At 36.6% G+C, this 25,359-nt stretch overlaps 1 protein-coding gene across 1 annotated transcript; it reads right to left on the bottom strand.

The window, feature by feature from the left end:
• Positions 1 to 8,612: 8,612 nt before the first annotated feature.
• On the bottom strand, positions 8,613 to 20,927 carry LOC109194054 (lipoxygenase 6, chloroplastic). Its single transcript, XM_019344914.1, has 9 exons — positions 20,385 to 20,927; positions 19,908 to 20,191; positions 19,221 to 19,458; positions 13,745 to 14,071; positions 13,313 to 13,398; positions 12,730 to 12,837; positions 11,379 to 11,665; positions 10,590 to 10,856; positions 8,613 to 9,575 (listed from the first exon to the last, which is right to left on the bottom strand). Exons 1-9 carry the CDS (start codon positions 20,794 to 20,796, stop codon positions 8,810 to 8,812), a joined length of 2,775 nt encoding a protein of 924 aa, XP_019200459.1. The 5' UTR covers positions 20,797 to 20,927; the 3' UTR covers positions 8,613 to 8,809.
• Positions 20,928 to 25,359: the final 4,432 nt, after the last annotated feature.

The following is a 25,359-nucleotide window of genomic DNA, read 5'->3' as shown; positions in this document are numbered from 1 at the left end:
TTGTTCCTTCAATCGTTTCTGCTTTATTTGAAAGGTGAATCCACCAACCACGGTTGTGTTGGACCTCCCTGGGCCCAAAAACCCTAAAACCTGTTAAAAGTAAAATCAGAATAGAGAGATAAGGGAGAAAGGGAGAATCATCTCCTCATTCACGCTTTCCATTGTAAGAATATATATACATACAAGGTAACGTAACGGAAGCAATAATGAAAATAATTACATAACTGTTACAACTGTTACAATACTATATAATAATGTCCATAATAAGTATAATATTTATAACACTCCCCCTTGGACATTATTTGACCATGATCTTGTCTCGTCAAAAACTTGTTAGGAAAACCCTGTGGAAAAAACCTAGACAAGAAAAGAGTACACTAGAAAATATATTCATGCCTCATTAAAAACTTCACTAGGAAAACCACGTGGGAAAAACCTAGTTGAAGAAAATAGTACATAATATATGTAAAATGTATATTGTATTGGTCGCCTCATTAAAAACCTTAACTTAAGAAAACCCTTTGGCAAAAACTTAGTTAAGGAAAAGAGAGTACAACCATAAGCCTTCACGGCATAATCTGCATAATCTTCATGATTTTGGAATTTGTCCATTTAAGAAATTATTTTGCAACTTTTCCCCATTGTCATTACTATATCATACTCATGCCTTGTTAAAAACCTCATGTCTTTTTCACTCAAGTCAGGGATCTCATTAGGTCTACCTCAAAATAAACCACCCCAATTGAGTATAAGTCACTAAGGGCGGGGACATACATGGACCTGGGTAGAAGCTAATCATATCCCTAATCTGGCAAAGGACTATTTCACTAAGATCTTTACCTCATTGAGTTCAAATTGGGGGCAGTCTATGCTCCCTCCCGAAGAAGATTTCAGACTCAATGAATACTTATCTTTTAAGGGAGTTCACGGCGGATGATGTGAGAGATGTTGCTTTTAGTATGTCTCCTGATAAGTCGCCGGGGTCGGATGGCTTCAACCCGGCTTTCTACCAACAGTTCTGGTATGAGATTGGTGCAGAGGTATCTTACTATGTACTTAACTGTATTCAACAACGTACTATTCCAGTTGGTGTGAATGATGCGCATATTACCCTTGTGCCCAAAAAGTCTACGCCGGAATGTATGGGTGACCTACGGCCCATTGCTCTTTGCAATGCTATCTACAAGGTTATTGCAAAAATGTTGGCCATCCCCTTAAGGAATATAATTGGAGATGTAGTCTCAGAATCTTATAGCGCCTTTATCACTGGGAGGTTGATTACGGACAATGTTCTTATTGCGTCAGAAATGTTACCTTTTCTTAAACGAAAACAGTTTGGGAAGTATGGATGGGCTGCTTTGAAGCTGGATATGGCTAAGGCGTACGATCGGATGGAATGAAATTATTTAAAAGAGATCATGTGTTGTATGGGTTTTGCAGGAGAGTGGATTGAGCTTATTATGATGTGTGTATCTACTGCAGGATACCGAGTTATAGTCAACAGGGAGCTATCTGATTTAATCATTCCTACAAGAGGACTTCGGCAGGGTGATCCTTTTTCACCTTACCTTTTTATACTATGTGCTGAAGGGCTTTCACATCTTCTCTCTAGGTGTGTTCAGGATAAGTCACTAATTGCCTGTTCAGTAGCACGAGGTGCTCCCGGGATATCCCACCTCTTCTTCGCCGATGATAGCCTCGTGTTTTTTAAGTCCACAGTTGAGGAGGTGTTAGTGGTTCAGAATTGTTTGCTTGAATATGAACACATGTTGTGGCAAGCAGTCAATTTTACCAAGTCTTGCATCATTTTTAGTCGGAATGTGGACGGGCCAATGGGAAATGAGGTATCTGCTATCTTCGGTATGGGAAGGTCTGATTCCTTGGGAAAATACTTGGGGTTACCCCTTGGAATAGGGAGGAATAAGAAGGAGGTTTTTCGCTATATTGAGACTAAAATGCAACAGTGTTTCCGGGGATGGAATAACAAAATACTCTCGAAAGCTGGCAATGAAATCTTACTTAAAAGTGTAGCACAATCTCTCCCTACTTATACCATGAGTATCTATTATCTTCCTGTTACCTTTTGTGAATCATTGGAGAGGCTTATGAATCGGTTCTGGTGGAATGCCAAAGGTGGGAAAGGTATGCATTAGCTCTCTTGGTCTAGAATGTGCACACCTAAGCATTATGGGGGTTTGGGTTTCAAACGATTGCATGAGTTCAATGTGGCACTCTTAGCGAAACAAGGTTGGAGGATCTTATCTCAGCCTAACTCCATAGTTGCTAAATTATTTAAGGCTAGATATTTTCCAAATTGCTCCTTTCTAGAAGCAGCCATGGGTTCGAACCCAAGCTACTGTTGGCGATCAATGTTGGCAGGTCAGGCTATTCTTCGAGATGGGTGCTATCGTCGAATCGGTGATGGTCGCCAAACACGCATATGGGGTGATCCATGGTTACCCGAAAGTGAACATCCTTACCCTCTAACGCCTCGTTCTGAACACCATGGTTTGGCAACGGTATCAGCCCTCATTGATCTAGTTAGTGATTCTTGGGACATCCCTTTACTTCATGAATTATTCTGTAACCGAGACGTCACTTTGATTATTCAAATACTGGTCTCTCCGACTTATAAGGATAAATGGTTTTGGTGCAACGATATTCGTGGTTTATACTTTGTTAAACATGGATATCGGATGGCAGTGGGAATTGCAACTAATGGTAATCTGGCTTTTACAGCTTGGGACTCCATATGGAAACTGCGTTTATCCCCAAAGTATCTCAATTTCTAATGTAGGTGTGCCCGATCGATTCTTCCGGTGCGTACGAGCTTATCTAGTCGCGGCATTCCCATTGATTACACTTGTCCGTTATGTCAATCTTTTCCTGAGACTGCTTTGCACCTTTTGAGAGACTGCCAGTGCACTCGTGATTTATGGATTGATCTGCCATCTATCCCTGCTGTAGATTCTGATTCGTTGGAGGGGTGGCTGTCATGCTGGTTGGCGCAAAATAATACAGAAATCAAGCATGGTTTTTGTAGCCCGCTGTTGGGCAATGTGGAGCGTTAGGAATGATCTTGTGTGGAATCAAGTCCCCTGGTCATTAGAGGGTGTGAAGAGGCAAGTTTCTTATCTCCTGGAGAGTTGGCAGAGTGGTTATACTAATTCTCCAGCTATGCATGTCAATGGGGTGCCAGAACCAAATCAGGAAGCTATCCCCCAAGGCTGCCACGCTATACATGTTGATGCTGCGATATTTGCTGACAGAGATGAAGGTGCGGTTGCTGCTGTAGTCCATAATAGACATGGTGTGTTCGTTGTTGCCCGTAACTTGACGGATCCGGTGCCTTCTGTTGGAAAAAGTATGCTTGTAATCTGTAATACATTTGAGATACAACAATAATACAGAATACAACAGGGAACAAAAACTGGATCATTTGATATCTTCAGGCGTGTAATCACTTTCCTATAAGCTTTAAATCTCCCTCTATAAAAGCAACAAGGTTCAAGATTTAATCTTATGGGATACAAGAAGATGAATGAAATTCTCAAGTTGCTCTGTTTGAGAATTTCCTGTAGAATTGTAAGCCTGTGAAATATCTTGGTTTCCTGCAAGTTGATTGCCTCCATCAATTGCCTGTTTTCTTTTTCTTTGCATTCTTCAGATGTTTCTCCAGATATTTATATAAAATAAATATAGCTGTTAGGAGAAATTACATGGAAGTTATAGGAGTTCAAAAACTCTAACTATCTTATCTGATATATCAGGCATGAGAAATATATATAATTTAATATTATATATATTCATATGATACGGACCTTCGTAGGTTCATGCACTGCATACAAAATAGCAACGTTAAATATATATATTATATATATTCATTATTCATTGCATGTTAACATGCAAAATGAATAAACATATAAAATATATATATAACTAGTCATGCATGCAGTACATTCAAAACAAAAGAAAGAAGTGAAAGCCATCTTTCGTTAATGTATATATTAATACTTGTTATGCATGTGAACTTTCATTATTTTCATTTGGCCGGAAGGAGCCAAATAGCCGAAAGTTCATCATATAGCCGAAACTTCATATAGCCGAAACTTCAACCATATGAAAACATATTTCCCAACTTACTTTCTACCAAACTAAAATAATATTTATAACTCCACAACACCAAATATTATTTAAGCTTTTCATGGTAGTACATCTGAAATATTAATCTCCATTACTATATAAATCTCCAACATTCCTCCTCCATTTATATAGTAAAGACTAATACTTTACCAAGATAAATCCAAAACTCATGCATAAATGAAAGTGTCTCAGAGATTGAACTTTCACTTAGTGTTATATGCGTTACATTAATTCGGATTGCAGTGATGGACGAACCTTGAATCACGCAGTCTCTTTGAAAAAACGTAGATATAACACACACAAGTTTTACAGTCATTACAATTCACTGTAACTTGACACTATAAAGGTCATGTGTCCGTATCCATTAATGAGCACGTACCAAGTAAAGCCCAAACTTGTTTGAAGCGGCCACACTTCATGCTCACAGAGGCTAATCTTTTATTTCATGCACTGCATCTTGCATTTTTTCAAAAGATCAGTTAAGAGTAAAAACTCATCCCTACAACAATGCAGAACCAAGCATCACCTTTTCTTTGGATACAATTTTAATTAAACTTTTGATGCTTGCAATCACAAAATGAAGTACTCATCTACATTGAACTCAAGATCTAACGTAATAACTTAGACGTGAGTTGAGATTTCCTTCACCTGCAATTAAATAATTAGGATTTCCATATCCCTTCCGATGTACCATGTCCCTTGCAAGGACTCTTGCAAACGGATCCGTTAAAACCGGGACTGTACCAAGTCCAGTGCTACAACACCATAACTTAGGAGCTCCCGCACATAGCTATATCTCATGCCTATGTGTCTTAACTTGCCATTATAACTTATTGTTATATGCTTTGGCCAGTGTAGTAGCGCTGTCACAATGTACTAAAACTGGTCACATCGGTTTTAACCAAACCGGAATCTCAATAAATAAATTCCTTAGCCAATTAACTTCTTTGCATGCCTAAACCAATGCAATAAATTCAGATGTCATAGTTGAATCTGAAATGCAACTTTGGTTTTTAGAAATCCAGGAAAAAACACCTCCTCCAAGCAGATAAACCCATCCACTAATTGAGGAAAACTCTTCCTGATTAGATATAACTGGCATCATAGAATTTTAATATTCAATCAATGAACTTGTGAAAATAAAACATTTGGTTGATCCTACCGGAACCCACTTTACAAGTTCCTAGTCAATAAATATTTATTTTCATGTAAATTCTATAACCAAGAATTTTCAATCACCATGTAGAAATAATTAACAGTGAGTGATTCCTTAAAATCAAAAATTAAACCTCCTCCACTTGGAATACCATCCACTTTGGAGAACAATCATATACTGATATATCTCCTCCATTCAGAAATATCCATTCACTTTGGGGAATAATCATATATGATTTTAATCTTTTAACTTTTCATGTTTCTTCTAAACTGAAGAATCATACCTTCTTAAATCATAGTCCATGATTTAAATTAAAAAACTTTCTTTTCACTGTCAATTTCCATACTAGATAAACCAGTAAACTTTTTGGCTTTCAATATTTTAACACATTCTCAATATGAGAAACTGTGTGTTAAATACATTCATGAATTTTTATGAATTTCATTATGCATACTTCATGCATAAAAGTTTCTGTATGCCTTTATAAGAAATATAACAGAATATTTCCTGGGCTTTCTGCCTTTATCAGAAATATAACAAATATTTCAATGGCTTCCTGCCTTAATCAGAAATATATACAACATAATATTTCACACTTTCACAAGGATAAATTTTCTGTGTGCTAAAGTTATCAATAATTTCATGCATGACATTGAAATTAATTTCAACTTACAATCATTAAACATTGTAACCATGCATAAGAAAACAAAAATTGATAACACCAAATTAATTCAAATTTGGCAGATTTACAGCACCTCAAGATCCAACATATTATACATGTACCTTGTATACTATGCATGCAATCGAGACAGAGTCTCAATATAAAAATATTTATATACATGCATAAACATATCATTGTATTTAACAGGCTATGCAAAATTCAAAAGAATCTCATGCATATCTTCTAGACCTAAGCCAGAACTTAACCAGTAAACAAGATAAAACTTACATTCATGCCGAGGCCGAGACAAATAAAAAGTATTGTACCGATCTCATCCTGTAACTTGTATCTGCTTTAATGGTCATCACTTCCGGCCTTTGATACGATGAAACCACACACCCACTCTAGGGAAATACACATGGCTAACAAAATGATTTATTTAAATAAAATCATTTTCACATCTCACTAATCATCTTGGTATAATCTAATACCCCATGAATTTAAGTGAAGATGAAAACAAAACTGCACAGCATGCATTTAAATCACCATACCAGGAACACCGTGCAAAAGCCGCATGAAAATCTTCTTATACAATAGAAAGAAAGTGATTTATGTCATCCTTACTACCAAATTCGAAAATCTCATTTCGAAATATTTCCGTGATAGGAAACTGTTCTTTCACGCCTGACATCTTGCCTTCAAAACTTTCAAGGCAAGATCAATGATCACAGGTTTAAATTTTAAAGCTTATAGATTGTTGGAAAAAGTATGCTTGTAATCTGTAATACATTTGAGATACAACAATAATACAGAATACAACAGGGAACAAAAACTGGATCATTTGATATCTTCAGGCGTGTAATCACTTTCCTATAAGCTTTAAATCTCCCTCTATAAAAGCAACAAGGTTCAAGATTTAATCTTATGGGATACAAGAAGATGAATGAAATTCTCAAGTTGCTCTGTTTGAGAATTTCCTGTAGAATTGTAAGCCTGTGAAATATCTTGGTTTCCTGCAAGTTGATTGCCTCCATCAATTGCCTGTTTTCTTTTTCTTTGCATTCTTCAGATGTTTCTCCAGATATTTATATAAAATAAATATAGCTGTTAGGAGAAATTACATGGAAGTTATAGGAGTTCAAAAACTCTAACTTCCATTAGATATATCTTATCTGATATATCAGGCATGAGAAATATATATAATTTAATATTATATATATTCATATGATACGGACCTTCGTAGGTTCATGCACTACATACAAAATAGCAATGTTAAATATATATATTATATATATTCATTATTCATTGCATGTTAACATGCAAAATGAATAAACATATAAAATATATATATAACTAGTCATGCATGCTGTACATTCAAAACAAAAGAAAGAAGTGAAAGCCATCTTTCGTTAATGTATATATTAATACTTGTGATGCATGTGAACTTTCATTATTTTCATTTGGCCGGAAGGAGCCAAATAGCCGAAAGTTCATCATACGGAAGTTCATCATATAGCCGAAACTTCATATAGCCGAAACTTCAACCATATGAAAACATATTTCCCAACTTACTTTCTACCAAACTAAAATAATATTTATAACTCCACAACACCAAATATTATTTAAGCTTTTCATGGTAGTCCATCTGAAATATTAATCTCCATTACTATATAAATCTCCAACACCTTCAAGACCCGCATCTTGCTGAAGCTATGGCTATAAAGGAGGCTCTATCATGGGCAATGGAGTGTGGTTGGAGAAAGCTGGTGATTCTCTCAGATTGTCAATTAGTGTGCGCATCCTTAATATCTTCTGCTCCGGATAACTCTTATGCAAGTTGTGTGCTCAAGGATTGTCTCAGTCTTAAACGACAGTTTGATTATGTGTCGTTTCGGTTTGTTCGTAGATCAGCGAATAAAGCTTGCTCATGCATTGGTAAGAGAAGCTTCTTCCCAGTCTGGTCCTCGTAGTTGATTTCTATTCTATCCTACTTGTATTCAACATTTAGCTTTTGCTAATTAATATATCTTCGTTTTTCCGTTAAAAAAAAAGTCATTATGCCGTGAATTCATTAGGTTTGTCTCAAATAAACCACCCTTCTCAATACTTGAAATCCTTGAATTAATCTTGCATGATGATCTCCTTGATTCAAGGATGGACAACCAATCAAATCTTACCCTGAAATATATCATCACAAATATTGCTTGAATAAATATTAGCCACATCTTTTTGTCTTCAATGAATAAAGTGATCACAGGCATAATTAATTAAGGAACTAATAATACTAACTAGAACCTTAATTAGTCTAACAAATATATTGCCAATATATTCTATACATATTATTTCACTTACAGGAAGCTCTACGAATTGGTTTTCTGAAATTAAATTCAAACGCAACGCTGTTTGAGGGAGAGAGGAGAGCTGGTTTTGGTTTTGTTCTACATGACCATGAGGGGTTATTTGTTGCAGCTGGCAGAGGTCCTCTAAAATGCATTCTGGATCCTTTGGTGGCTGAGGCTATAGCGGTATAGGAGGCCCTGACCGTGGCTAAAAGATCAATCGTATGGTAATGTAATTGTTGAGATTGATTCACAAGTGCTTTGGTCGAGACTCAGAAGTAAATCAACAGATTAAATAATATAGATTGTCATATTACTAACATGAGTATTGAATAATAATAAGAACAACAACCCTAACACCAACTCTGTAGAGGACTAGCAGCAATCCATAATTATCAAATGAATTAAAATTATTAAATTAGACTAATTATTTTAATCATTAAGACTACTTATTTATTGAACTAGTAATCCATATATAATTTTCTTGAAGTGCATCTGATCATCAGTATATCAGATTGAGATGCTGTTGGGAACACCACGACCAGTCACGCCTGGAGGTGAAGAGGGCATAAGTAGTTGATATGGAGGGATCCCAGCACCGTTTCGGTTTTTCAGATTCTCATCCTTGTTTCTTCGGTTTATGGTGTCTTCTATCTCCTCTAGTTTTGCAGAAAATGTTGCAAACAGGTTTAGAACATGGGGATCCGTGATGGAGGAGCTATGGAGTTGGTGGAGTTGATGCAAGTACTCCTCATCAGGAGAATGTGTGGACAGTGTATCTTGGACCGCCATCACTTTTGTAGCTTGGAGTTGAGTTGGCAAAGATGACAAAAATGTTTGTTGAGGGTTAAGGAGAAAGTTCTGGTAATCATCATCTTGTTCTTGGGGGATCAGTCTGCGCATTAAGGTTGGACGATTTGGCACATAACCCCCAAAAGGGTACTGCCCAAAGTTGATGGCAGCATGTTGGCCTGAGGCAACCCATATGATTGTGGTTAGAATGGCAGATAAGTCATGTTTGGTGTTGAGGCTAGGCCACCATGGCTCATGTTTTTTGTCAGCGTGGCCTTTGTTCTTGATCTCACTCCACCAATCTTGGAGTTCAGTGTCGGATGTAACACAGCCCGGATGATCAGAAGAATAATAGTGGTCAACGTAAGATTCCACCAGCTCTTTTATGGCTGCCCATATCAGAAGCCCATCTGCTGCATAAGGGTAGTCTTCAATCACAAGTTTTACCCCACAAGGTGCTGATGGATCCTCCTCAGCCATTCCTCTTTTCATTTTGCAAATTCAAAACAACAACTTTAACATAACATGTTGCACCATCAGAGCATAAAATGAATGATATGATAATATACATATATATTAGTTTAAATGCCCGCAGCACCATGTTCTATGTGGATTGTACCATTAGGTATGTACAAATGCACCACCAACATGTTAAAATATCACAAATGAACCACCAACGTGTTAAAATATCACAAATGCACCACTAAACGCACCATACTATGATGCATTTTTGTACACGATGGGGTGCATTCTTGCATACCTAATGGTGAATGACTGCAGGTCCGCACGGAAACCAGACATATATATATATAGACATTTTGGTCCCAAGAATATTAGCAAAATGATAGTTTTAGTATACATGCTTAATTACTACTAATTTTCAATTCATCCACGACTATTATTTTCGTGCCAAAGTTAATCACGCTAGTCATCCATCTGGTTAATACATGTCGGATTGTGTAATTTGTAAGGATATTTTATCCATTCATGTATAATATGCAAATTCTATTAATGTATGAATTCCCATCCAAAATATACCAAGGTCTTTGTACTCCATAATCGCCACCATGTCTTGGGGAGGGTTTCATAGAGTGCGGATTCGCCTTCGCCTGTGCAAGAGACTTTGCACAGCTCGCAGGCGTAGGTGTCGGTGCCAATGATGAGGAGACCCCGATTCGACCCGTGATCTTATTCATTAGCCTACCGGTTGGCGTGTGCCTGCAAAGTCATCCTCGCCCTAACGTGGCGGGGTTAATGGAGTACAAAGGTCTTGGCATATTTTCAATGAGAGTTCATACGTTATGGATGAAAATACGTTTATAAATTACAGGCATGTTTTAGCAAGATGGGTGACCGACGTGATCAATTTTGACACAAAAGTTATAATCCTTGATAAAAATTTATAGTAATAGTGGTGGGTCCAAAGTTAGTATTTACTCATACGGAGTATATTATTTCTGCAACAGAAACAAAAACTATATATAGTAAAATTACATACCTTCTTACTAAATCTGCAGGCAGTCCTTCCATGTCGAACCGCCACATGGTCTTGTAGGCTGCAGAGCTTATTTCCATGGCATACTTCCCGGGGCTAAAGCAAGCTTCAATGATTCCTCCCCCATTTATTAAACTTTGCCTTGCAAGTGCATTGATTTCCATGGTGTAGCGCATATGAGGACGGAGCAGTTTGTAAATTGGGTGCATTGAGCTAAGCTGTCTCTGGGTTGCAATGATATAGGGTTCCATAGAAGCATGAGTCCTCAACCTGAAATATGAATTGAAGTTATGGATGCCCAAAACAACTCCACCACATTTCTACGCTAGTTTCCTAAATTCATTTCACAATATAATGAAGATCAAACAGAAGTGCTTGTTAACCAACTTAGTTGGCCTGAGTGGCCGTGCATTCTTATCTCTTAAAAGAGGTTGAAAGTTCAAACTCTCTCGTATTAAAAAATCAATCTGGTCAGCACTTTGCATCTTAATTAGGCCAGTCCGGTGTGAACAAGGATTAGTCTGAGTATGGTAGATTTAAAAGTGCCTCCTATATTTAGGGTCTGCTCAGAACACATTGTGATTTGATAAAAGAGAAGTGTTGTACCGTAATCCAGCACCCAACATCTTGAAAATGTGTGGCGGTATAAAGAAATAAAGTTGCGCCTTACACAACTAACTATAGCTTTTGATGTATTAGAACCAAGTCAGATGTTCGAGTCCCAACAATAAAACTAATTGATGTGCTATAGCTTTTTATATAGTGGTAAGCGCTTGATCGAATATATCTTACCAATGGTTGACCAGTTGATGGACGCCTGCATCATTAGAGCAAACATGTGCTTTAGCTTGCTTCCAGATCCAATAGGATGTTGCGTCTCTACCGTGAGTCAATACACGCTTGTTCCTATGAGGGAGTGAAAGTTCTATAATGATTGGCATCAGATGGGCTGAAGGTGTGTAGAAGAAAATTGTTCTTGTGGCGTAAGCGTTTTTCCCTGCCAAGGAGTTCATCTTCTCCATGAATGGCAGAAGCATGTCATGATAGTCTATTATGAACAATCTCTTCTTTGCGATGGCCTGCACAATCAATATATATATATATATATATATATATATATATATATATATATATATTAAAGCAAGAATGCAAGATCTCTCTCTCTATATATATATATAGTCAAATGAGTCCACTTCTTCCATGAGTCTTTGTGGACAAGTCTGATTCATTAAAAGTTAGAGATCAATGCCAGACCCATTATCATATGTGTGTTACACAGTTGATAATGGACCATATTTGACCATTGATTTCTAGCTTTTAATCGATTAAATTTGTTCACACGGACTCATAGAAGGGGTGGACTCACTTAAACCAATAGTTATGCTGTGCAACCGTGTGCACCATGCATGATGTACATGGTTGCAAAACGACGTTGTTTTGACTAAAAACGTGCGTCCCATTTAAAAAAAATCTGTTTCGATTCTCCTCAATAGCATTATTGTGGATATATAGTTATGAATTTGTGGATATAGTTATGAATTTATGGATATTTAGTTCATTCATTGTGATATTTAGTTCATTCATTCTGGATTTTGTGTTATTCATTCATTGTGGATATATAGTTATGAATTTGTGGATACATAATTCAAATTAAGCACAAAAAAAATGCTATTGCCGAGAATCGAACCTGAATTTTTTTTTAAATGGAACGCGCGTTTTTAGTCAAAACGACGTCGTTTTTGCAACCGTGTACACCATACATGGTGCACACGGTTGCACAGCATAATTTGCGCACTTAAACAGTAGCATGCATACAATCTATTATTCGAATGCACAAAAATTAGATTGTGTGTAATTTATCCAACATGAATGTACATAATATACCTTAGAGTAGTTTGTGTGCATTCGTGTAGTAGACAATATAATGCTGATAAAGTTGAAACTTGCACTATATTGAATTGCCAAGTATTGCTCAATGTCAGTGAACATAAAGAGAACAAACAGGCTAAAGTTGGAAAATTAAAGTGAACACAAAATTAAACTAGGGTATATTTGGAATTATGCAACCTCTTAATTAATCTTGAATTTTTTAAGGCTTGAGAGTTGAGAAGCTAGGTATGAGACTAACATATTAATTACCTACCTCCTCAACAGTCATTCCTGTTAGCTGTTTCTCTATTATATCCTTTGTGATTGCTGATTCAGGAGGACCATAAACTGCAGGATCTAGTTTACTCAGAATTGGAACTTCCTGAATATCATATCAAAACATCAGACTATGTATGTAGTGGGGAAACAAAGTATAGCACCGATGAGCAAATACTAAATTTGATCACATCACGAGAATTAGTAAAATGACAGTTTTAATCCAAATGTTTAAGTATTATTAATTTTCGTCCAAGACTATTGTTTTTCAGTCAAAGTTGATCACGTCAGTCTCCCATCTGACTGAAACATGTTGGAATGTATAATTTGTATAAGTGTATTTTTGTCTATTCATAAATTAATGAAATTAGAATATTATACATGAATAGACGGAAATACCTTTACAAATTACACAATCTAGCATCTTTTAGCCGGAGGGGTGACCAGTGTGATCAATTTTGACACGAAAATAATGGTCGTGAATGAAAATTGATAATAATTAAATATGTAGACTAAAACTGTCATTTTACTAATATTCGTAGGGCCAAAATCGGTATTTGCTCTACGCAAATAGATGCTACCTTCAACAATTCAATGTTAACCGGGTTAACTCCAGCCAAAGCTTGTCGGGCAAACTCTTCATCCCTCAGCCAGGAAAATCTATCAGCTGCAGCGGATCGAGTTTCAGGAAATAAAAACATGTTCGGATCAAACGCTTACCACTTACGTCAAAAAAACAATAACTAGTAACGAAGTCGCAACTTTATTTCCTTATACCACCACACATTTTCGAGACGCAGGATGCTGGACTTGCCCCTTTATCAACCTCTACCAAACAATCCCCCAGTCATCATCAGGTGTTAATAGACTTGGCTTTTACCGGCCTCCGCCCAACAAAACACTACTGATGCAATTTATGCCAGCTGCACTAAATCATGTAGATAAGTGGCAATGCCTCTAGCTAGAAGCCATCTAGGAAGAAAAGAAACAATCAGATCACAAATTAATCTTACTCTTGATTACAGCTGGAATTTCATACTTGAACAATCTCTGGCCAGCAGAAAAAAGCTGAGTCATCATATTAGGACCAAATATATTTGCCTTTGCCTCCTCTCCATCTCTCAAGAGAAAACCATCACTGTATAACTTATCTATGTCTGAGAAGCAGTTGAAAGGAATGTCTGAACTTGACAATGTAGATGCAATCAAAGGTATGAGGTTGTGCAAAGCAGCTTTCAACTTTCCAGCAGAAAAGGTGTCCTGCTTAATTTCCTCAAAAGCTTCATCTCGAGGAACATAAACCGGATTTGGCTTCTCTATTCGAGTCTCAGTGGCTGGATCTGTTCATCATGCTACTCAAAGTTATCAAAAACTATTTTACACAGAGTTAATACAAAATTTAGTTATCAACTAGTAATTTTTTTCGATTTAGTCTTAATTTTTTTTTTTTACTTAATTAGGTTCTTGACTTTGATGATTTTATTTAATTGAGTGCTTCCCCGTTAAAATTAAAGACTGAGAAAAATCACTATAGTCAATAATTAAATTGTGTAAAATCACCATAGTCAAAGACTTAGGTAAAATTAAAATACTATAATTGATGACTAAATTGGGTATTAATACAAGTGAAATTACCAAATCATTTAACATATCACTCAATTAAGTAAAAACCATCCAAGTCGAGAACCTAATTAAGCACAAAAACTCATTTAGAACTAAATTGATAAAAACCACTATAATTGAGGACTAAATTGGGTATTAACTAGAGCTGTCGAAACGAGAAGGGGCCCGCCATATGGCGGCGGCGAGCTAAGAAGCCTGCCAAAATACGGGTCTAAAATAGGTCGGCTCTATTAGGACTCTATGTATATGAGTCTGTTTAGAACTTCTTATCCTTGTCACACTGTGACTCTCTACTTCTTATCATTGTCACACTGTGACTCTCTATTCTATATATTCACATCATCTGATCTCATTGTAATCAAGTTCAGAAAATATAATACAATCAGTTCTCATCTGGTATCAGTTAGCTAGGGTTTTGTGATTCATAAAATTAAGAAGATGCAGCGCTGCGATGGCAACCTTAATTACCGTGGAGGTCAGCAACGTGGCTTCGATGATCCGTGTCAAATCTGTAAAGGTTTCGGCCACACAGGAGTCAATTGTTTTTGGCGCTATGATGATCCGTGTCAAATTTGTAAACGTTTTGGTCACACGGGAGCCAATTGTTTTTAGCGCTATGATGATCCGTGTCAAATTTGTAAACGTTTTGGTCACACGGGAGCCAATTGTTTTTGGCGCTATAATGATCCGTGTCAAATTTGCAAAAGTTTCGGTCACACGGGAGTCAACTGTTTTCGGCGATATTCAGGGGCTCCGGGTTCTCAGGCTAATTTGGTGTTTCAGAATGGTTTAGTTGCTAAAACCTCGTCAAATTCTCATACTCGGGTTCCGGACACTGGAGCCACAAATCATGCAACTCCGAACATCGCTGCCCTTTCTACATCGGAGAAGTACACTGGTAATGACACTTTACGTGTCGGTGACAGTATGGGTTTATCTATTAGTCATGTTGGCCATGCCTCTTTTAATACCCCTTCTAGATCATTTACATTGTCTGATATACTTCACGTTCCGCGTTTGTCTAATTCTTTATTATCTGTTCAGAAGTTTGCATCCGATAATAAAGTCTTTTTTGAGTTTCACCCCTCCTTTTTTGTTGTAAAAGATATCAATACCAAGGAAATACTTCTTCGGGGCAATAGTTCGGGGGGACTATACACATTTTCATTACCTAGTTCGTCTCCGTCAGCGTTTATTTCCACTTGTGCCTCGGCTTCCACTTGGCACAATCGTCTAGGTCATCCTCATAACCGTGTTCTTAGCCATATACTTCGTTCTTGTTTGGTTAGTGGGTCTCGTGATAATATTCGTTGTCATAATTCTTTATGCAATGCGTGTCAATTAGGCAAATCTGCCCGTTTTCCCCTCCCCCGTGTTGCTTCCTCTAGTTCTCAAGTCCTAGATCTTATTTACACAGACATTTGGGGTCCTGCGCCCACTTTATCTACTTCTGGCTTCCGTTATTTTGTGATCTTTGTGGATGACTATTCCCGTTATACATGGTTCTTTCCTATGAAATTAAAGTCTGATCTTTATGTCATCTTTGATAAATTTCGTACTCTTGTTGAACGGTCCTTTAATTGCAAAATAAAGGTCATTCAGTCTGATTTAGGTGCTGAGTACAAAAAGTTTCATTCTTTGTTTGTTCAATTAGGAATTCAACATAGACAATCCTGTGCCTATACACATGAACAGAATGGTCGTGTTGAACGAAAACATCGTCACATTGTTGAAACTGGTCTGGCTCTTCTAGCTCATGCCTCTGTTCCTTTGAAATTTTGGGACTTTGCCTTTGAGACTGCTGTCTATTTAATTAACAGAATGCCATCTTCTGTATTAAATAACTCCAGTCCTCATCTCCTGTTACATAAATCCCCTCCTTCCTATCTTTTTCTTCGTGTCTTTGGGTGTTTATGCTACCCTCATCTTCGACCATATAATCGTCATAAGATGTCATACAGGTCTTCTCCATGTGTCTTCCTAGGTTATCCTGAGTCCTTTAGGGGGTACAGATGCATGGACTTACATACTAATAAGATTTACACATGCAGGCATGTCAGATTTGATGAAGAAGTTTTTCCCTTTGCTACTAAAACTTCTTTGCAGGATCTATCTACTCCGTTTTCTGGACCTTGGGTGGAATCTGTTCTCAGTCACAGCACACCTATTCCTGCCGTGTCCAATGATGAGCTGCCAGAACCGCCGCTACCTGCTTCATTCGAACCAGCCGTGGATCCTGGACAGGCTGCCTCGTCGGGTGATCCTGTGGAGCCTGTTGCTCGCCGGCGAGGCCGTCCACGTGGGCGGTCCATCAGGCCCAATGTCCGTACTCACTCTATGGCCACTCGCAGCAACGCAGATGCTCCTCTTTTTGCTCTAGCAACTCAAGTGCATCCCACGGAACCCACATGTTACTCTCAAGCTGTCAAATATCCTGAGTGGCGTGAAGCCATGGACCAAGAATTCAATGCTCTCCTGCATAACCACACATGGTCTCTAGTTCCACCCACTGCAGGTATGAATATTATTGGCTGTAAATGGGTGTTTCGTACGAAGAGAAAGGCTGATGGTGCTATTGAAAGGCATAAAGCCAGGCTGGTTGCGAAAGGTTTTAATCAGGTTCCAGGTCAGGACTTCTTCGACACTTTTAGTCCAGTGGTAAAGCCTACGACTGTAAGACTCCTTCTATCTCTAGCTTTATCATCTGGGTGGTCTATCAAACAGCTAGATGTTCATAATGCTTTTCTGAATGGTAATCTGGCTGAAACAGTTTATATGAAGCAACCCCCTGGTTATATTGATGCTAACTTCCCGAATCATGTTTGTTTGTTAAAAAGATCTCTGTATGGGTTAAAACAAGCTCCCAGAGCTTGGTTTAATCGACTACATACGTTCTTACTATCGGTTGGCTTTCAAGCATCCAAGACAGATGTCTCTCTGTTCTATTACTCTAAAGACTCTGCTTTGGTTTATCTATTGGTGTACGTGGATGACATTCTTGTAATGGGAAGTGATCAAGGTATTATGTCTCAGCTCTTGTCCAAACTGTCTGCTACATTCAAAATCAGAGATCTTGGTGAACCAAATTTTTTTCTGGGTATTGAAACAGTTAAGAGTGACAATGGGATTATTTTATCTCAACAACGGTATATGAATGATATTTTAAAACGGGCTGGAATGTCTGAATGCAAACCCCTTTCTACACCTATCTCTGTCTCGAAAATTATACCCTTCAATTCAGATCTATATGATGATCCCACACAGTACAGGAGTCTAGCTGGAGCACTGCAATATCTCACTGTCACACGACCTGACCTATCCTTTGCAGTTAATCAGTTATGCCAGCATATGCATGCCCCCACCATATCACACTGGGAGCAGCTCAAACGGGTACTCAGGTATGTTAAGGGAACAGTTGATCATGGTTTACGCATACGACGGTGCTCATCTAGAGACATTCATGCTTTCTCTGATTCTGATTGGGCTGGTTGTCCTGACGATCGAAAATCCACGAGTGGTTTTGCTGTTTTCTTGGGGAGTAATCTTATATCGTGGGTTTGCAAGAAACAGAGAACTGTTGCCATGTCATCCACTGAGGCTGAATACAAAGCTCTTGCAGATGTTTGTGCTGAGGTTCTATGGATTATGTCATTATTGCGTGAGATACAGATTCCGGGTGTTTCCATTCCAAAATTATGGTGTGATAATCTAGGAGCTACATATATGAGTGCCAATCCAATCTTTCATGCGCGCACCAAGCATGTGGAGATTGATTATCATTTTGTTCGTGATCGAGTAGCTTCGGGCGATATCCAAGTCAACTTCATCTCCACAAAGGATCAACTTGCTGATATCTTCACCAAAGCTCTGCCTGGACCTAGATTTTCTTCCTTAAGGGACAAGCTACAGGTTACTAGTATACACTGTGCTTGAGGGGGAGTATTAGGACTCTATGTATATGAGTATGTTTAGAACTTCTTATCCTTGTCACACTGTGACTCTCTACTTCTTATCATTGTCACACTGTGACTCTCTATTCTATATATTCACATCATCTGATCTCATTGTAATCAAGTTCAGAAAATATAATACAATCAGTTCTCATCGGCTCACCTAGTCCCGCCTTAGGCCTGCGGGTCTTGGTGGGGGTCCGCCAAATTTAAATAATTTTAAATTTAAATAAAAATTAATATGAAAAAGTTAATAAGTGTATACTAAAATAATTTGAATAGTTTAAACATATATTAATATCTTAATGCATTTGTAATTTATTGAATACAATAATAACTAACATAGTAATAAGTCCTAATAAATAATCAAATATATAATATGTGCTTCACTTACTCTTATACCAAATTGAAGTGATTCAACTCAACTAAAAATAGTTGGATCTCATAGTTATGTATATGTATTATAGAGTTAATTTCATTTTATGTCTTAGATTTATAGGTGACAGTCCACTTTTAGTCTTTTTTATCCTCATTTGGTCCTATATTATTGTAGCATGACCATATCTGGTCTTCCATCAAGAAAATCATTGAAATTCCGTTAAATACAATGACATTTTGATCTTTTTTTTTTAATATACAAAGTAGGTTGACCCGGTATATTTTTTATGTTTATTTTTTTGAAAAAAATCAAAACCGAAGACTGAAATGCTCTTATATTTGATGAAATTTATACCGTTTTATTGATGAAGGACCAAAAATGGTTATGCCACAATAATACTAAGATTAAAAGTGAATGTTAAAAAAAAAAAAAAAAAAACTAAAAATAAAGTGTCACCTATAAATCTAAATATAGGACCAAAAATGAAATTAAATCTGTATTATATATTCCACTGCTACAAATAAACAAGATGCATACCTGTTTTAGTGGCAGGCCGTCCAGTCCTGCAGCGTCTAGGATACGGCCACTCCTTTCCACCCAAGACTGGCCTAGCCAGATCATCATCTTTGTCAGGATTGCCCAAATCATTATATACTTCATAGTCGTAGATTCTTTCATGTAGCTTCCTTTCACCTTTTCCATTACCACGAATACTCATCAAGTCTGCGCCTCGAAGTCCCTTGATGCCAGCTGGTGTTTGAGATGGTAAATATGCCTATCAAAAAACAAAAATTAAAAAATACGGGAAAATGTTAGGATCAAGTACTTGCCACTTATGTCAAAAGTTATAACTAATAGTATGTAGTGAAGGGTAATTTTATTTTTATATACCCCCACCCATTTTTCATGGGTATTGAATTTACCCTTTAAGCCCTTTATGGACCTCTGCCCAACAATTTCCAAGACTTTTCAAACTTAGCGAACTGAAACATCTTAGTAGCAAATTAAAAGAAAGGAAATCAACTGAGACCCCGTTAGTAGCGGCGGGCGAGAGCAGATTGGGGGTTTGAAGAAAAGCAAACACGAAGTTTTGTTCCTCAGCAAAGTCACCGAGTGCTAGACTTGGCCTTTACCACCTCCGCCCAACAAGAATTATTATTATTTTGATAGAGAAGTAAAGTAAAACGGAGTAAAATATGTTTGGGAGACTCTCATCTATCTCACCTGATTTTTGAAGATAATTCTACTTTCAGTAGGATTATCTTTGGAAGAATGTATCCATGTATTAGCAGAAAAGAAAAGGGGACCTTGACTAAAACCATGGACAACAATTTGCACCAAGTACACCTCCTTGTCAAGGAAATTGGTAATCAGAGCAGCTCCTGGGCATCCAAAATCCCCTGGCACCCTCAAATCAGCTGCATATTCAACTATGTATGGATTATTCTCTGAAGTTTTGGGAAATCCCCTTACATAAGACCACTCTGAACTCTTCCCAGACTGGGTAACTGTAAGAATCAGCAAGCGAAAGGGTAAATGTGACAGTATAAAGAAATAAAGTTGTGCAGACTGGTATGCGTTTAATCTTAACAAGTAGATAAAAACTATACAGTTAAGATTGGGCAGAAACTGGTGAAGGGTCAAGTCCAGCACCTCGAAATATTGAAATATAAAACATAAAAAAAATACCAAGACTCTAACCAGGATCAATGTCTTCACTGATGAGCTGAATCAAGATTCCTTTGCCAATCCCATTGATGAAAGATACCCACTGGTCTTCAATCTTGTCAACAAGCCTCTCTCTCATCTTCTTCCTTAGAGTGATCACTGCCCTCACATCTATACTTGTACCAAACTCCATCAACCCCTTATTGCCCCCTTCATCTAAACCTTTCTCCATCACCTTTCCAGCTGCTTCTTCCACAGTAGCCTTGCTGTCCCCACTCCTAACCACTGCTTGTATTGTTGGCTGCCGGAGACCGGGGAATGGGGTGGCCCTTCTTCTTGCCCGGTGGTTTCTTCCGGCACCAGAGATGACATCCGGTCGCCGGAGGTTGAGAACATGTTGAATGTTTGAGCAGAAAGTTGTAGTTCTTGGTTGAACTGTTGGCATATTCTTTTCTAGCTACTCAAAACCGGATGAACACATTAAATGACTATCATTTTCTATATCTATCAAGATTTGTTATACATGAGAGATAAAACATGTGGATGTGGTTGACGTTTAACAATGCTGAGTTTCGCACTTTCTTTGGGGCTAAAAGCATTGTTGCTTATGTTTCACGAGATAAAACAAAATTTGACTTAAATTGAGAAGTAAAAAAAAAATATAAGTCCAGCAAACCTACTTTCCATTCTAATGTGGGACAAACGCTTCTTCTCTGTCTTTCTACTTTCATTTTTCAATTCAAATAGATTTTTGAAAATCAATTACAAATTCACTTATTATCTATTTTGAATGGATGTACAATATATTGGCTTCTTCGTCTCACTTCAAAGAATCTGAATTCGCTTTCATCTGATCCATATAGAAAAGGACCCACAATTATTGTGTGGACCATGATCCACGTAGCTGTGTGGACCACCGTCCAAAGCGATGTCGTTTTTATATTAAAAAATAAAAAATTCGTGCTTTGCACTTATATGTGTTAAAATAATAAACTTTTTTGGGGGTAAGATAATGCATTTTATAAGTTAGAATAATGTACTTTATATGTTAGAATAATATATTTTGTGTTAGAATAATGTACTTTATGTGTTAGAATGAAATTTCTAGGTAAGATAATCAGTGGCGGATCCAGAAAATCATCTGAGTGGGGGCGAATATCAAATGACGTTAGAAATGTCAATGACAAAATATCAAACAACCATAATAAGTTAAAATACAAAATACATTATAAATTACAATATATTTATTAGAAAATATGAAACATAATCAATTAGATAAAATAATTTGAGTAACAATATATTAAGAAATACTTTTAAATTTTAATTTCTTCTAGTTAGATCGATTTTTCTAAATTAATTCGAATACAATAAAGTATATTATAAACTTGTATACTACATTAATTAAATGATTTATAAAAATTAGACTAAAAGAGCATTTAATTTGTTAATTAAATGATTAATAAAAAGTAGACTAAAAATATTTAATTTATCTTGTGAAGAATGAAAGAGAGAAGATAATTAAAAGTGTTGCTAATGAAATTTGAACTCATGACATAAGTTTTTCATAACATAAAATTTAGAGTTCAACCAACTAAACTACTCAAACTATTGACATTTCTAACATAAATATAGATTTTATATAATATTTCATGCTATATATACATACATATATATAAAGGGGTGGGGTGGGGGGTGGGGGGAGTGGGGGCAGCTTCCCCCACTGCCCCCACACTTGGTCCGCCCATGAAGATTATGTATGTTATGAGTTAGAATAATGTACTTTATGTGTTAGAATAATGTATTTTATGAATTATAATAATGTACTTTATGTGTTTTTGGACTGTGGTCCACACATCTGTGTGAACCACAGTCCGTGCAATAATGCAATAGTTATTGCGTGGACCGTGGTCCACATCGTTTTGCTAATTTTTTTTTTTTTTTTTTTTTTTTTTTTTGTGCGCTTAGCTGCAACATATTTTTTTATAACTTATAATGTACATTATTTTTTAAAATAATGTACATTATTCTAAAGCATAATGTATATTATTTTAAAACATAGTGTAAATTATTATATTCACTCATAATAACCACACAATAATTTGCCCAATAATGATTGTATTTGTACCACAAAACTTACCTGTATAAAATCCAACTGTTATTTTTTGTTCCTTTCTACTTGAGTTGACTTAGCAATTAAAAATGGTTCATATGCAAGACAAAGAGGACATATGTTAGAGCGTAGGTGACACCCCTACGGCCCCACGATATAGTACAAGAGTAATATGGGAAATGTACCATACTGTGAGTAATGAATTATATATAAATATTGTTACTATAATTAATTCTAAGAATGATTAATAACAGAATCAATTTGCTCCCATGTACACACACTATCGAATCATGTAAATTTTGCATTATTATTTTTCCTCTTGTCAATGAATTTTATTCTTTTAAACAAAAATTAAATCAAATCATCATTCACATGGGTGTGTATTATACGTTTGCAATGCTTTGTTTCTTGAACTATTTCATTTCTGAAAAAGAAGTGCCGAATGAAAGCACTAGCAATTATGCTAGAAAGAGGAACAAACCCTTTCCATACGTACAAACAATCCTAAAACTTGCCTATCAGAATAATAAAAGGATGTTTACATGCATTATCTCCATCATCTATCCAATTCCTAGCTAAAGTCCAAGAAAAGTATAACAAAATGTAGCGATAAACCATGTTGCTCACTGAAATTTTAATATTGGCAGTCCAGCAAACGGCAGCAACTCACACCCAATAAGCAACCAATACCATGCCATCCAATCATGTCTGAACAGTCGCCGTGCAAATAGCATGCACTGGTTAAACGCAACCAAAATAACCAAATATCACACGTTAATAAAACAAAGAAAACAATCCAAGCTAGAGTCTGGGCTTTTGGACTCTATAGATTACTAGAGATTGGGCTCTCCAAGATGGCAGAAGTGTAGAGATGGATCTCTTGTGTGCAAAGTCAACGACAGAGACGGACTAGTAGCCAGATTGGGCGACTCACGATTTACATTCTCTCGTGACTCTTGCGTAGTGGTTCTAGGGGCTTAAGATTAATTTAGTATAGGTTAGGAAACTTAATGTATCAAAAAAAAAAAAAAAAAAAAACTAAGAAAACAACACCACAGAAATCGCCTATGCAGGGATCTCGGCCTCCTTCTGACTACTTTGCCCAAGACATTGGCTTCAGAACTCTTGTTCTTCTGACTTGTGACCATTCTTGCCACAATTGAAGCATTTACCATGAAACTTTGCCTTGGTAACGCTTCCCTTCGGACCTAACTTCTGCTTGTCTTTCTTGGCAATCTTGGAGCTTTTACCGTGCTCCACAACGTTGGCCTTAGCGCCACCAATGATAGGACTCGGCATTCCCATCACTATTCCTGTTGCCATCCCGCTACTACAGAATTCACATACAACGTCGGGCCTTTAATGTCGCCTATATACATAGTCGACGTTAAAGACTTTTTAATTTTTTTTTATTTATTAAATTTATAACGTCGGCTATTAACAAATAGCCGACGTTAAAAATAAAAATAAAAAAATAAAAGAAATAAATACCCTACGACGTCGGCTATCTATTTAGCCGACGTTGTAGGGTATATTTTTATTTTTTTTAAAAAAAAATTGTTTAGATATAACGTCGGCTAAACGTTATTAGCCGACGTTATATACTAAAAATAAAAAAAAATAAAAGAAATAAATATGATACGACGTCGGCTAACTATTTAGCCGACGTCGTAGGGTATTTTATTATTATTATTTTTAAATTGTTTAGATATAACATCGGCTAATTGTTATTAGCCGACGTTATATAGTTATTAAAACAGATCTGGGGTTTGAATTTCAGTCATTCTTCACCACTCCGCCATCGCCACAACCCTCCTCTCTTCCCATTGCCACCGCCCTCCTCTCTTCGCCATCGCCACCGCCAACGCCACACCGCTGCCCAGCCGTGAAAGCCGGTCGTCACTTCGCCGCGTCGTTTCTCCGCCTCCGCCGTAGCCTCAGCATCCGCCATCTCCCAGCCCCACACCGCTGCCCAAGCAGTCGCAGCATCACACTGCCGCCGCCGCCGCTCCACCACACACAGACGCACTGCCCAGCCTCCCCGCCGTCCGCTGCACTGCCGCACCGCCGTCCGCTGCACTCCCGACCGCCGTCAGCTGCTCGCCGCCGTCCGAGGTATTTTTTTAATCATTATTATTTAATTCGAATTTTAGTAAATATAATTATATTTTAGGGTTTATTTGTATTATATTTATAATTATTATTGATTTATTTCGAATTTTAGTAAATATATTTGCATTTTAGGGTTTATTTGTATTATATTTGTAATTATTATTAATTTATTTCGAATTTTAGTAAATATATTTGCATTTTAGGATTTATTTGTATATATTTAAAATTATTATTAATTTATTTCGAATTTTAGTAAATATATTTGCATTTTAGGATTTATTTGCATATATTAGAAATTATTATTAATTTGTTTCGAATTTTAGTAAATATATTTGAATTTTAGGGTTTATTTGTATATATTTAAAATTATTATTCATTTATTTTGAATTTAAGTAAATATATTTGCATTTTAGGGTTTATTTGTGTTATATTTGTAATTATTATTATTATTTTTTTTTGAAAAACCAACATCAAAGACGATATATTAAATCAACTCAGAAATAAAATGAGGGGGAACATCCTCCCAACTCATCGGACCAGGCTGAGAGCCAACCGCCTTTGCTAAAGCATGCGCGGCTTTGTAATTATTATTAATTTACTTCGAACTTTAGTAAATATATTTGCATTTTAGGGTTTATTTGTATATATTTGTAATTATTATTGATTTATTTTGAATTTTAGTAAATATATTTGCATTTTAGTGTTTATTTGTATATATTATTGATTTATTTGTATTATATTTGAAATTATTATTGATTTATTTCAAATTTTAGTAAATATATTTGC

Source organism: Ipomoea nil, unplaced genomic scaffold (genome assembly GCF_001879475.1).
Source record: "Ipomoea nil cultivar Tokyo-kokei standard unplaced genomic scaffold, Asagao_1.1 scaffold0233, whole genome shotgun sequence".
Lineage (NCBI taxonomy): Eukaryota > Viridiplantae > Streptophyta > Magnoliopsida > Solanales > Convolvulaceae > Ipomoea > Ipomoea nil.
This window is presented reverse-complemented; position numbering and strand designations above follow the sequence as displayed.